We start from the raw sequence: 14,279 nt of genomic DNA, 5'->3' as shown, positions 1-14,279 counted from the left end.
GAATGAATTGAGATGTCGCTCTTGGCTGAAGTACGTTGTCCAGGCCTCGCTGCCGTAGAGCAAGGTACTGAGGACACAGGTTTGATACACTTGGACTTTTGTGTTCTGTGTCATTGCGCCATTTTCCCACACTCTCTTGGCCAGTCTGGACATAGCAGAGGAAGCCTTTCCCATGCGCTTGTTTAATTCTGCATCGAGAGACAGGTTGCTGGTGATAGTTGAGCCTAGATAGGTGAACTCTTGAACTACTTCCAGAGTGTGGTCGCTGATATTGATGGATGGGGCATTTCTGACGTCCTGTCCCATGATGTTCGTTTTCTTGAGGCTGATGGTGAGGCCAAATTCATTGCAGGCAGCCGCAAACCTGTCGACGAGTCTCTGCAGACACTCTTCAGTGTGAGATGTTAATGCAGCATCGTCAGCAAAGAGGAGTTCCCTGATGAGGACCTTCCGTACTTTGGACTTCGCTTTTAGACGGGCAAGGTTGAACAACCTGCCACCTGATCTTGTGTGGAGGAAAATTCCTTCTTCTGAAGACTTGAACGCATGTGAGAGCAGCAGTGAGAAGAAAATCCCAAACAGTGTAGGTGCGAGAACACAGCCCTGTTTCACGCCACTCAGGATAGGAAAGGGGTCTGATGAGGTGCCGTTATGTTGAATTGTGCCTTTCATATTGTCATGGAATGAGATGATGATACTTAGTAGCTTTGGTGGGCATCCAATCTTTTCTAGTAGTCTGAAGATTATTTATATCATTGAATAAATTAACTGCTTTGAAATACAGTCGTTGTCTATTAGTTACTATATAATTCTGACATTTTGGAGAATTGATTGTCAATTATGCCGTCTTTTGCATTAATTATTGCTGAAATGTTACAAACTGTATAATATTAACGTCTGGGGAAATTTCAAATGTCAGTAGTTTTTAAAACTTGATGGTTAAATATGCCATTACACGCTAGTATTTTAATTTGTAAACTTTCATTTTATATTTATATTTAAACAGTGAAATGGACTAGGCCTATATTATATTACCACTGTACTGTATTGTAATAGATCGGGGGGTGGAGGTGGAAGAGATTACTGAAAATGTATCTGAGTATAATTTTTGAAGTTGATACAATTTTACTCGAGGCCCATTCAAAAGAGTTTTATTATTATACAGAAATTGGTTTAATGCGAACCCTCTTTTATTTCTGAAACTGCAAACAGTCAGCTTTTCAAGACTCCAATGGGTAAGTAGAGATTTCGATTTCCTCTCTGAATTTCCCCCTCGCTTTCCCTTTACTCCAGTTCTCCTTGTGCAATGCTGCGTGGCGCGACGCCGGCTGAGTCTGAGAGAGTGAGCCACGGTCACACAGAGGATAGATGAACAACATCGGAACCAAAATAACCGTGTAAATGCCCGAGTGTCATCATCGGCGCCACATTTCGCAGGTTTGAAAATCATTTATTGCATCTGCGTTTCGAGGTTGTGTGTGCTTTTCTGTAATTCACGGGGAGGAGGTTTTAACTTTTGGTTGTCATTTAAAAGCGGTTCTTAAAGCTAACACCATCAGCTACACTGCAATAATCCCTGAGATTTTCTTTTCTTTTGTAACTTTGGGATGGGTCCAGAGCTGTGGTGGAAGCGATCCAACAGCCGCCGATAAAGTAAATAATGACAGCACACTGAACGGCGAGTTGCTCTCGCTCGTTAGCGATCTGCTTAGTTAGCGTTTGCTATTTTTTTAGGGGCGATTGAAGGCCATTGCACAAGGACAAATTAAAAAGTCTGCGATTTGTGCCTCATTCTCCTGCTTTCGGGCGCGCTGGTCGGATTGTAGCAACCCCTTTCAAAAGGCGGCGTTGAGATAATCTGCTTTTGTTGTTTTAAATATTGTGCAATGTAGTGAATTGAAAGATCGAGATGGATGTAAACGGAGTTTCTCAGTGTCGGGAGAACGGGAGCTCGGAGCCCATCCCCCACGCTCAGGGGTCTGGAGGCAGTGGCTGTCAGCAGCAGCAGCAACAGCAGCAGCAGGATGGGCAGCAAGAGGAGAGTGCAACTGTCAGTGACAGCCACAGTCAGGAAAAGAGGCAAGCAAATGATCAGGAAGACAAGAAGGTAAGAATACCTTCAACCTTACTTTTTTCTTAAATTGCAGAATTTAAACATTCTTTTTTTGACATGGTATTTACTGAATGAGGAATGCCACAAAATTGTCTACAAAACCCATGGAACAAGCAGTCTATCATTTTCCTGACTGAAAGTGACAAGCATTAATGATTGTGGTAATTGTGAGTGAGCAACAGGAAGTAGGATATTATGAAGATTGTTACAGTGCTTTGTTTTGCAGAACAAGGTGGGCAATTTTAGTCAGAATAACATTACATTTGTAGGTTGCATCTTAAAAATAAATAATTATGTGAAATACAAACCTAGTAATATCCAAATCCTTAACACACTCAGATGACAATCCTCTCTGTCCACAATTTTAACAGAGACATTGACCTATTGGAAATAATCAAATTGATGCCTGTGTTGTAATAACAGAGCAATGTTGTATAAACAATTGTATGAGCATTACCGGTGGCTTCTCTGCCAATATCACCCACACTAATTTATGGCCTATTCTGTTATCACAAGTCAATTTTATCTAGTCACTTTCATCGATAATTTGAGATTCCAAATTCCATCTAAAAACTGTTTGCCCATCCATCTGTTGAAGTTCAACATAGTTCACATGATGGATTTGTGTTCTATTTTTCCATTAAATCATGACAATAACTATCTTTAACGAAACACTGTTCATTTTCACCATATCTAATAGCACAAAGGATGTGCTAATAAATGTACAGATTCTACTTTTCATTCCTAAAGGAACTCTGTAATTGAGATAAGTTTATGTCTTGTTCATTTAATGTCCACCCATTATTATGTAGAATTTATATTTTACACATGGAAATAAAGGTTTTTCTGTTTTGGTCAAAACACAATATGTAATGTTAACAAAGCTTTAGTATATTATGCTGCAATGTCCAGTATTTTCTTGATTCCAATTCATGAATGAGTTGTCGTGATCTATTTTCTTTCTTTTTGGGGAAGTGATTGTATCTGATTGGGATTTTGTACCTGATTTGCTGAGTTTGATTTAATGATTCAGAAGAAGTTAGATGGAATTACACAACAGATGTGTTTTAATTCAGGCCATTCCCTTTTTGTTTAGGGCCTATGTAGCTGAAGGCACAGTGCCAATGATGAATAAATGAGTGAATAAAATCAGGGTTTTGCAAGAGATTTTTATTGCCGGAGGAGGTTATAGAGATAGGGAGAAGCGAGGCCGTGGAAGAATTTGAAAAGCAAGGGTGAGAGTTTTAAAATTGCTGCGTTTCCGGACTGGGAGCCAATGTAGGTCGGCGAGCACAGGGGTGATGGGTGAATGGGATTTGGTGCGAGTTAGGATATGGGCAACAGAGTTTTGGGTGAGCTCAAGTTTAGGTGGTGTGGAAAATGATAGGCTGGCCAGGAGAGTTTTGGAATAGTCAAGTCTAGAGGTAACAAAGGCATGGATGAGAGTTTCAGCAGCAGATGAGCTGAGGCAGGGGCTGAGTTGGGTGACGTTGCAGGGGTGGAAGTAGGCGGTCTTGGTGATGAAGTGGATATGTGTTCAAAAGCTAATCTCAGGGTCAAATACGACACTAAGATTACAAACAGTCTGGATCAGCCTCACACAATTAACAGGGAGAGGGATGGAGTTGGTGGCTATAAAATGGAGATTGTAGCGGGATCCAAAGACAATGACTTTGGTCTTCCCAATATTCAATTGGAGGAAATTTCTGCTCATTCAATACTAGATTTTGGACAAGGAATGTGATTGATCAGAGTCAGCAGTTGGGGGAGGTGGAGAGGATGGTGTTGAGCTGGCTGTCATCAACTTACATGTGGAACCTGACATTGTGTCCTGTAGATACAGACATTTAACTGTAAATATCTAATAATAATATTTAAATTTACTAAATAAAAATATCTATGAGGATGCTTCAACAGTGGATATGAGTTCATTGAAAGCGTTAGCTAGTTAAACTTTCAATATTGCAGTCACACATTCACAGTTGTGCAGTTCAATATTTAGTCTGATTATGACATTTTAAATATGTACAGGTTTCCCTTCAAATTTTTCTTATACACATTGCTATTGCGCAGAGGCCTCATAGTCACATACAAAATTATTAGTTTTTACTACCTTTGCTTGCCTACTGTACCATGAGTCAATACTTTCAGAAGATGGGGGAAGAAAATTGGGTGAAGAAGATTGGGTGAAGAAAGGAATAGTAAAATAGAGTTGTTATTTGTCAACTTAAGGCAATCTTTGTGTGTTCATATAAAGAATGGGCCCGTTCTACTCTTATCTGGACAGAGTGGGCATAAAACTGTTAAGAATTCGGCCATTAGCATGATGTACAAGGTGTGTATCAATAGACATAGACAGAAAGAATGTAATTATCTAGCATCTTTCAGTTTAGAAAATCCTAAAGTACTCAAAGACAACAAGGTCCTTTTCAAGTATAGTCACTATTGTAATAAAGAGAAGCGTGTTATTCCCTATCGTGGCCGTATCAGCTCTTTGGTGGAGAAAATATGAACATAACTAATAAGAGCAAGCATAGACTAAATGGCCAATTGAGACTGTTTTGCCATTCATAGAGTCGTAGAGTCATTTCCAGCACAGAAGGAGGCTATTCGGCCAATTGTGTCAATCCGGTTCCCCACTGTATCCTCTGATTCTCGATGATTTCGCCGGTGGGAACAGTTTCTCACTATCTACTCTCTCCAGTACCCACATGATTTTGAACACCTCTATAAAACCCTCTTAATCTTCTGTTCTGCAAGGAAACCAGTCCCAACTTCTCCAGACTATCCACATAACTGGAGTTCCTCATCCCTAGCACCATTCTTATGAATCTTTCTGCACCCTCTCTAAAGCCTTCACATCCTTCCTAAGGTGTGGTGCCCATAACTGGATGCAGTACTCCAGTTGAGTCCAAACCAGTGCTTTATACAAGTTTAACATAACTTCCATGCTTTTGTACTCTATGCCTCTATTGATAAAACCTAGGATACTGTATGCTTTATTAACCGCTCTGTCAACTTGTCTTGCCACTTTCAATGATTTATGCACATATACACCCAGGTCCCTCTGCTCCTGCACCCCCTTTAGAATTGAACCCTTTATATTGGTTGATAGGTAAATTAGCCATTATAAATTGCCCCTAGTATAGGTAGGTGGTAGGGGAATTGAGGGAAGGTGGAGATGTGAGAGGATTAACGTAGGATTAGTATAAATGGGTGGTTGATGGTTGGCATAGACTCAGTGGGCCGAAGGGCCTGTTTCAGTGCTGTATCTCTAAATATAAAATATAAAAAATATAAAAAAATATTGTCACTCTGCGTTCTTTCCATTCCAAAATGAATCACTTCACATTTCTGTACATTAAATTTCATCTGCCATTTGTCCATCCATTCCACCAACCTGTCTATGTCCTTTTGAAGTTCTACACTATCCTCCTCACAGTTCACAATACTTCCAAGTTTTGCCTCATCCGCTAATTTTGAAATTGTGCCCTGTACACCAAGGTCTAGGTCATTAATATATATCAGGAAGAGCAGGGGTGCTAATACCAACCCCAGGGAACTCCACTATAATCCTTCCTGTAGTCTGAAAAACAACCATTAACCACTACTCTCTGTTCCCTGTCACTCAGCCAATCTTATATCTATGTCGCTTCTGTCCCTTTTATTCCATGAGCCCTAACTTTGCTCACAAGTCTGTTGTGTGGCACTTTATCAAACGCCTTTGGGAAGTCCATACACACCGCATCAACAGCATTACCTTTGTCAACCCTCTCTGTTACTTCATCAAAAAACTCAAGACTGTTTATTTACGTGATTTGCCTACTCTTTGCTTCCTGTCCTTTAACCAATCATGTATTCTTGCTAATATATTAGTCCGACTACATGAGCCCTTACTTTGCCTATTAACTTTCTGTGTGGCACCTTATCAAATGCCTTTTGGAAATCCAGGTATGGTTCCCCTTTATCTACCCTACTAGTTACTTCCTCAAAAAACTCTAACAAATTTGTGAAATATAATTTTCCGTTCATAAAATCATGTTGACTTTGCTGATCGTACTAGATTTTCCAAGTGCATTAAGATTTCCTTAATAATAGATTCCAGCACTTTCCTGATGACTGATGTCAGGCTCACTGTCCTATAGTTCCCAGTTTTCTCACTTCTTGAAAAGTGGTGTTACATTTGCTAACTTTCAATCCACTGGGACCATTCCAGAATCTAGAGAATTCTGGAAAATTATAGCTAGCGCATCCACTATCTCTGCAGCTACTTCTTTTAGAACTCTAGGATGTAGGTCATCAGGTCCTATGGATTTGTCGGATTTTAGTTCCTTAAGTTTCCCCAATACTTTTTCTCTACTGATATTAATTACCTTAATTTTAACCCCTAGTTTACCCTCTATTTCTGGTATGCAACCTGTGTATTCTATTGTGAAGACACACAAAATATTTGTTCAATACCTCTACCATTTCCTCATTCCCCATAATAATTTCTAGAGCTATCCAATGAGTCCCAATCCTCTACTCTTTCCCATAGCCTTGTCATTTTTTTCTCTTCAAGTAATTATCCAATTCCCTTTTGAAAGTTACGATTGAATCTGCTTCCACCATCCTTTCAGGCAGTGCATTCTAGATCCCAACTCACTTTTTCCAAAATGTTTTCTTATGTCGCGTCTGGTTCTTTTGCCAATTACATTATATCTATGTCCTCTGCTTGCCAGCCCTTCTGCCACTCGAAGCAGTTCCTCCTTACTTTATTGAAACCATTCATGATTTTGAACACCTCTATCAAATCTGTTCTTCACCTTCTCTGCCAATATGAGAACAGCCCCAGCTTCTCCACTCGCTCTCCATTATTTACGTGGAAATCAGACGGCAACTTCCGTCACTTGTACATGCGCAGTTTGACGTGGTAATCTGGAAGTTGCCGTCCAACAGGCAACTGCTCCTCTGTAAGCTGCACATAAACACTAGGTTGCCATTAGGCTCCCCATTCAAATATATTAAATGGTGTGAAGTTCCTGTACTGACATCGTAGATAAAGACTAAACTTGCCAAAAAAGTTAGGGCTTGCCCATTCCCTTCTAAATACCCTTTTAATAATGAGGTAAGTCTTAATTACTGCCAAACAAACTCTGTGGCACTGAAAATTAACATTTATAAATTGATTCTCATTTCTTCAGCTTTTAATTATTGTTAGTGTCTCTTTTATCTCTCTCTCTCTTAATCCAATTTTTCTTTCCCTCTCATTATTTTGCTTTCTCTACCTGATTAGCCATCAAATTCATTATTTTAATCAATACTGTTAGTTTATGTTTTGCACTGTCCATTTCCCAATACAGGTTACCAGGTTTAAATTTGCTTCCTATCTTTCACAAGTGGAGGAACGTTTAGTCTAGATTGTAGCCATTTCCAAGATTTCTACCTTCAGAAAATTGTCTGCCTCTGATCCTACACAGTGAGTTTACTGATGAGGCCCAAGGATCAATTTGCATCGATCCTAAGTCCTTTCACTTCAGGTGTATGCTTGTTGTACAACACCATCTAGAACAAAATCTACCTCCCCCTTTCTGTACTCTATCATTGGTGGTGGAGCCTTAAGTCCTTATGACTGTTGGGGCGGCACAGTGGCGCAGTGGTTAGCACCGCAGCCTCACAGCTCCAGTGACCCGGGTTCAATTCTGGGTACTGCCTGTGTGGAGTTTGCAAGTTCTCCCTGTGTCTGCGTGGGCTTCCTCCGGGTGCTTCGGTTTCCTCCCACATGCCAAAAGACTTGCAGGTTGATAGGTAAATTGGCCATTATAAATTGCCCCTAGTATAGGTAGGTGGTAGGGAAATATAGGGACAGGTGGGGATGTGGTAGGAATATGGGATTAGTGTTTCTTTTCTTTCTTCTTTTCTTTTGGGCCTCCTTATCTCGAGAGACAATGGATACGCGCCTGGAGGTGGTCAGTGGTTTGTGAAGCAGCGCCTGGAGTGGCTATAAAGGCCAATTCTGGAGTGACAGGCTCTTCCACAGGTGCTGCAGAGAAATTTGTTTGTTGGGGCTGTTGCACAGTTGGCTCTCCCCTTTCGCCTCTGTCTTTTTTCCTGCCAACTACTAAGTCTCTTCGACTCGCCACAATTTAGCCCTGTCTTTATGGCTGCCCGCCAGCTCTGGCGAATGCTGGCAACTGACTCCCACGACTTGTGATCAATGTCACACGATTTCATGTCACGTTTGCAGACGTCTTTATAACGGAGACATGGACGGCCGGTGGGTCTGATACCAGTGGCGAGCTCGCTGTACAATGTGTAGGATTAGTATAAATGGGTGGTTGATGGTCGGCACAGACTCGGTGGGCCGAAGGGCCTGTTTCAGTGCTGTATCTCTAAACTAAACTAAACTTCAATCTGATGAGTTAAGGAGATTACACAGTTGCCCTGTACACAAAGGTCCCAGATGCTCTGTAGAGGGCGCTGCATTTTTTTGAATGGTTGTCTGACTGGAAACTACCCTGCAAAAGCCTGTAGAAAGTCTATGGGCAAGTGCAAGTATAACAGCTAACAGTTTGTTCACCACTTAAAGCAAAATCTGGCCATACATGTCCGGTTGTGTGTGCACAGTATAAAACTAAATATGGCCCTGGGATCCTTTTGTTATTGTTATAAAACTTGAATTCTGAGTGTATCAAATTTACACAACATTCTGTTATTTTACCTTCACTAAGATAAAACTACAGTGGACTACTTGAAAGTGTTTGTAATGTTCATTTTTTGTCAGAGTGGTTATACTCTGTGTTATAAATGGCTTTACAATCTGCAGCCTTCCAAGAAGTGTCAAATAATACAGTCAGATGCATAAGGTTTGATATACTTTATTAATTTGAATTGAACCACTGAATGCACTGAGTAGTGGGTAAAAATAAGATAAAAACTGAAATACAGCATAGAGAAGTTTTTGCTCTTCAGTATCTAATGATTGGTGTTACAAAACTGTGCATAAAAAGTAAAATAGGAAGAACTGCAAATGCTTTAAAGCATGAAACAAAAATATTTTTTGGAAGTAATTGTGTTCATGTGTTGGATACATTTAAGTATGGGGATAGACAGATTTTTGATCTCTCAGGTAATCAAAGGCTATGACGAGCGGGCGGGAAAGAGGAGTTGAATCCTAAGATCAGCCATGATCGTTTTGAATGGCGGAGCAGACTCGATGGGCCATATGGTCGATTCCTGCTCCTAATTCTTGTGTTCTTGTGTTCAAGACATAACAGATCAGTGAGCATCTGTAAAGAGAAAAGACAGCGCATGACATTTTGGGTCTCTACCCTTTATTAGAATAGTGTGTTAGTTATCTCTTTTCTAAATGAGGATTTCTTCATAATTGATTTACCAGACACTAAAATTAGCATCATAGAGAACCACAGAATCGTTACAGTGCAGAAGGAGGCCATTTGACCTATCATGTCTGCACCAACTCTCCAAAAGAGCCATTCACTCAATTCCATTCCCCCGCCTTCTCCCTGTAACCCTGCATATTCTTCCTTTTGATATAACAGTCAAATTCCGTTTTGAATGCTTCAATTGAAAACTGTTTAAATTGGAGTCTTATGGTGTACTTAGGACTCCAGTGCAATTTTGGTACTTCACAGGGCAGAGTACATGTTCTGATTAGGGAAGCTGCACACTGAGCGACTGAGCAGCAGTTCTTAAAGGAACTGCAACAGACTGCTCCAAATAAGTTGATAGCTGGTACCTCTGTGCTATGCCTTCTGGGAATGCCTTCCCCCACCTTCCCACGACATCCCGACCAGTTTGCCCCCCACCCCCGCCCGCCAACTACCACCCCTGCTAAACTTCTGGCTTGGCTCTGTGTAGAAGCTGCTGGGTTTCCCCTCAACTCCAATTGATCAGTTGCTTGTCAACACTTATTTAGCACTAGCCACTCAATGATATTATTGTAATGAGGCCTGACCATGAAAATGGTTCAGGCCTCTCCCAAATGACATTGAGTGGGCGTCTTATACCCACCATCCGCCCTGATGTACACCAAAAATGAAAATCAGCTCCACGCTTTTTAAGTGCATTCATTTTTTGAGCTGTAATATAATTCTTTTAGATTGGTGTTATTGCTGTCACTGCTTGTGGTTTAGTTTAGTTTTTATGAACTAGTCTAGAAAGACTCTGCTGTGTGGGAGTACAGCTGTCGATTGATTAAATATAGGGAGTATGATTGGAGATTTTCATTTTGATTAATCTCAAGCGAGAGCAAAATTTCATTTCTGATTAAATATTTGTTGAAAGATGTAGCCATGAATTATGTTGAATCCAGATGATTAACCCTCTCCAATCATTTATGTTGGATACTGCTCATCACAAGTCATTGGATGATTTTCTTTTAAATGATTGACTTAGGAAAAGGTAAATGAAAAGGTATTTCATAATGACTAAGAATGACTGAAAAAACCAATGAGACCACAAATGCTTTTCAAAGCCACCGCAATTTCAGAATAAAGCCAAATGCTGATTTCCCTGCTGATGAGGCAAATTAAACACAATTCACATTAAAATTACAATTCATATGGTCAGCATTGACTAGAAAAGCGGTTAATTCCAAGATTGTGTTTTGGGTGAATGAGAGAACTGTATATTGTGTAACAAAATGGGTTAATTAGCATGAATAAATGTCACTAAGTGCACAGTGGATGAGGGTTGTTAGCATTTTCATCCATCGAATGTTTACAAGTAGCTTAAGGATCTATGGGCGAGAAATTCATGTGCCCGAGCTTTTAGGCACAGAGAGCACGATTTGCAACCTGCCTGCACCAGTTCCGATCAAGGTGGGCAGCACGCAGATTTAATGCGCCCATTACATCTGCATGATTCTCACATATGGTTGAGTGGGTTCCGTGCTGCTTCCTTCCTCTTTGCACTTCTGGCAACCTCCCCGCACTAAAACTATTAACTCCCCCCCACCCCAACCAGTGTACCAGTGTCATGCTTGCTTTCTCCAGACGGGGAAGTGAAAGCGCAGGAATGCCGGCTGCCACACTGAAGATCGTGGCGGGCCTGGAAGATTCAAGGTGAGTGTATTTAAATGTATTCATTTACACATGTAGATGCAGGTCCCGTCACCCAGCGGTGGGGGGGCTGCCACGGAGCCTCACCGCCGCCGGGAGGATCAGATCGGCCCTCCAGGCATCGGGCTCTTCCAGCACCCCCCATCATGGAGCCTGATGTCAGGAGCTCGGTAAAATCCAACCCACCATGTGGCACAGCCAAACTGGTCTTCTTAAAGGCAGGCTGTCCCCCTTTTAGGGAAGCTGCAATGAATAATGTTGGTGAAATTTAAATGATGGAAAATTGAATGCCAGGGGAGAGAGAGCATTCCAGGGTGGCAGATGCAGCACTGGAGGTATTAGTGATGGAGGTGAACAGGAGGAGAGACACTATGGTTCCATGGAGGGGCCTAGAGGCCCTCAAGCTTGACCTTCAGAAGGGACTGGGGGCAAGTGGCCAGTGAGGTCAATTCCTGGCGTTTGGAGACCTGGCAGCAGTGCCACAAGAAGTCTAATGACCTCATGTGGGTGGTCAAGGTTAGTGAATGCATCTTCACTTGACATCCTATCCACCTCACCACCAGCCTCTCATGCTGCTGAATACAACACATGCCCATCACTCATTCAGCACCAGTTCCTGACACTTAGGATTTACGCCTATCATCCATATACTGCACTTCACCCTCACACACTTACCAATGTTGCCAGCCTCACATCCACCTCTCGTTGCCTCCATTTACCTCATTCAGCAATGACAGGCGCATCACCCAAACACAGTACTACACAATCACTGACATTCTGTCCTCTCTCTTGCTGGAGAAAGTGGCACACAATAGAAGGGAGCAGAGCAGAACCGGTGTGGGGGACAAGAAAACCTGCATCTCCTGAGCCCTACGCAGGAGATGGCTCTCAGCATTGGGCCAACTGCAACAGAGCCTGTGTCATCTGGTGCTGCTGAGAACATTGAGGATGGTGGTCTGTTCCTGCCTTATGCCCCTTCTCAACTTCCAGCTCACCCTCATGGTGCTCTCTGGAAGGATGAACAAACTGTAGATGGTGTGATCATGGAGCTCTTGCTTCCAACTTCACACTTCCCCCCCTCTTCCCTCACCCTAACCATTCCCTCCTGATTTTCTGTTTTCAGACACACAGGAAATGCTGCCTGCCCAGCCACAGCAGCCCAAGGAGGAAGAGAGAGAGCAACAGCATAGCACTGATGAAGAGGCCACATCATTTGATCTGACACTTGCAGCCACTGGCTTAGATACTCAGCATTGCATGTACCTTGGAGGCTAGTATAGAGTTGGGATGAGTATAGGGTGAGTCATGCAGGCATGAGTAGGCTGCAGCCAGCCCAGGGTTAAAGGATGGTTCCTTTGCCAGCTTGTGGAGGGCGAGGTTGCATATGAGTACTTCTGCAGAGGGTTCAGATGTGGACTTTGATGGGGCAGGATACTGGAGAGCCCTGATGGACATGCCAGCCACAATGCTGAGTGCAATGGATGGCCTGCCAGACAGTCTCCTGTCACTGTCAAGGAGCATGGAGGAATCCAGTTCCAAATGGCAGAGGGCACCTTGCAGAGCTTGCCCTTGCCACAGACTCTGTTCCATTTCTCCTATCATGCTAGAGGCACTGCCACTGCTGCTCCCATACCTGTTGCAGAGAATAGGTCACCAAATTCAATGGCCTCCCTGTCAGGTACAACATTATTGGCAAACCCAGGGATCACCACAGCAGCTCCAAAAACAATCCACAGTACTTTCAGACACTTTGCAATTGCAGAAGTTCTTAACAAAATGTGTGCCTGGTCCTTTAAGGAATGCCAGGACAGCACCCATCTTGCATCTTTGCACCTTTTGTTTGCAGAGTGATGTTTGCATTTGTTTCCAGAAGTAGGGTGGTCCAAATTAGGTATCCTGACGTTGCATCAGCCATTTAGGCTGTGTGACTTCGGGATAGTTCTGCTTCATAGGCTTCCAGCACACACTGGACTTGCCCATGTGGGCATCATTTTGAAGAGGCTGCACCACTTGGGCCATGTGGGAAGTGGCTGGCGGTGCTGTGCGCCCCAGTAAAGCAGCACTAGTCCTCTGTAGCGCATCCTGGAAAAGAAATTTGTGGCCTAATGGACAAGTATCTTAATACCGTTTATTTTACTTAAATTGGAAAATTTATATGATGATCTGGTTTGTTTTGCCAGTTGGATCAACTGTTTCTTGTGTGAAAATTAAAATTGTGTCACAAGCCCTTAAACATGTTGATAATTTTGGTGCTTTTTAGATAAAATTAATAATTTGTGGTTACAATACAGTAATGTTCTCTCAAACTTGGCATGCTTTTGTTAAAACTGACTGGGTTATTATTTTATTTTATGAGTAAACAAATTAGCCCCCCCGAAAGTCTCCTGGCATAGAATTTTAATAAATCACAACACAATGGGAACAAAATCCAAAAATGGGAGGGGAAATCGTGATGCGTGATTAACTTGTGCCCATTACTTGCAATGCAGGCAGCACACGACTCAGCAGGGACCCCAAGTTTGTGCAAGGCTAGCATCACTTAAAGTTAGTTGACACTGCTTAAAGCCAGTGTGCACCTCTTAAAGGGGAGGTGCATTCTGGCTGGAGCAGGTGCTGGAACTGTTTGTCGAAAAGCATCTAAACAAGATGAGAGTGAATTATGGCGCAACAGGGAATATAGCACATTCCTAGTTCTCTAATGCTGCACTGGGCACCTTGGTGGAGAGGAGGAGAGTGATGATCTCAGCACAGGGGGCCAAAAGGTCCTCCAGATCAACTTTCCATAGGCCGTGAGACCAGATAGCCATGGCGTTCAATGTCAGGAGTCACGCCCCTAGGACCTAGATGCAGTGCCACAAAAAGATCAATGACCTCACATGAGTAGGTAAGGTCAGTGAATGCATCTTCAAATGCCATATCCTACCAACTGCACCACAAGCCTCATGCACTACTCAATTCACCACACCCCATCACACACCTACCAACAATCTCTTATCAGTCATGACACATACCTTACATTCGTAGCTCACTTCACCCTCACACAGCTTAGCACTGCTGCAAGCCTCACATCCACATCTCACAGGCTGTACACACTGCCAGCTATT

General features: G+C 42.4%; 1 protein-coding gene across 5 annotated transcripts in view; it reads left to right on the top strand.

Annotated features, from left to right (window-relative positions):
• The first annotated feature begins 1,342 nt into the window (after positions 1-1,342).
• The window catches only part of LOC137384908 (RNA-binding motif, single-stranded-interacting protein 3), a 1,676,909-nt gene continuing 1,663,972 nt past the window's right edge, over positions 1,343-14,279 (top strand). For all 5 annotated transcript variants that reach the window (XM_068059619.1, XM_068059634.1, XM_068059609.1 and 2 more), the window contains exons 1-2: positions 1,343-1,437; positions 1,893-2,107. In XM_068059619.1, coding sequence (XP_067915720.1) covers positions 1,910-2,107 — 198 coding nt within the window. In that variant the 5' untranslated portion in view covers positions 1,343-1,437; positions 1,893-1,909. The remainder of the gene's footprint in view (positions 1,438-1,892; positions 2,108-14,279) is intronic.

The sequence above is a fragment of the Heterodontus francisci genome, chromosome 2 (genome assembly GCF_036365525.1).
Source record: "Heterodontus francisci isolate sHetFra1 chromosome 2, sHetFra1.hap1, whole genome shotgun sequence".
Classification (NCBI taxonomy): domain Eukaryota; kingdom Metazoa; phylum Chordata; class Chondrichthyes; order Heterodontiformes; family Heterodontidae; genus Heterodontus; species Heterodontus francisci.
The sequence above is the reverse complement of the archived record's forward strand: the minus strand, read 5'-3'. Positions and strand labels throughout refer to the sequence as shown.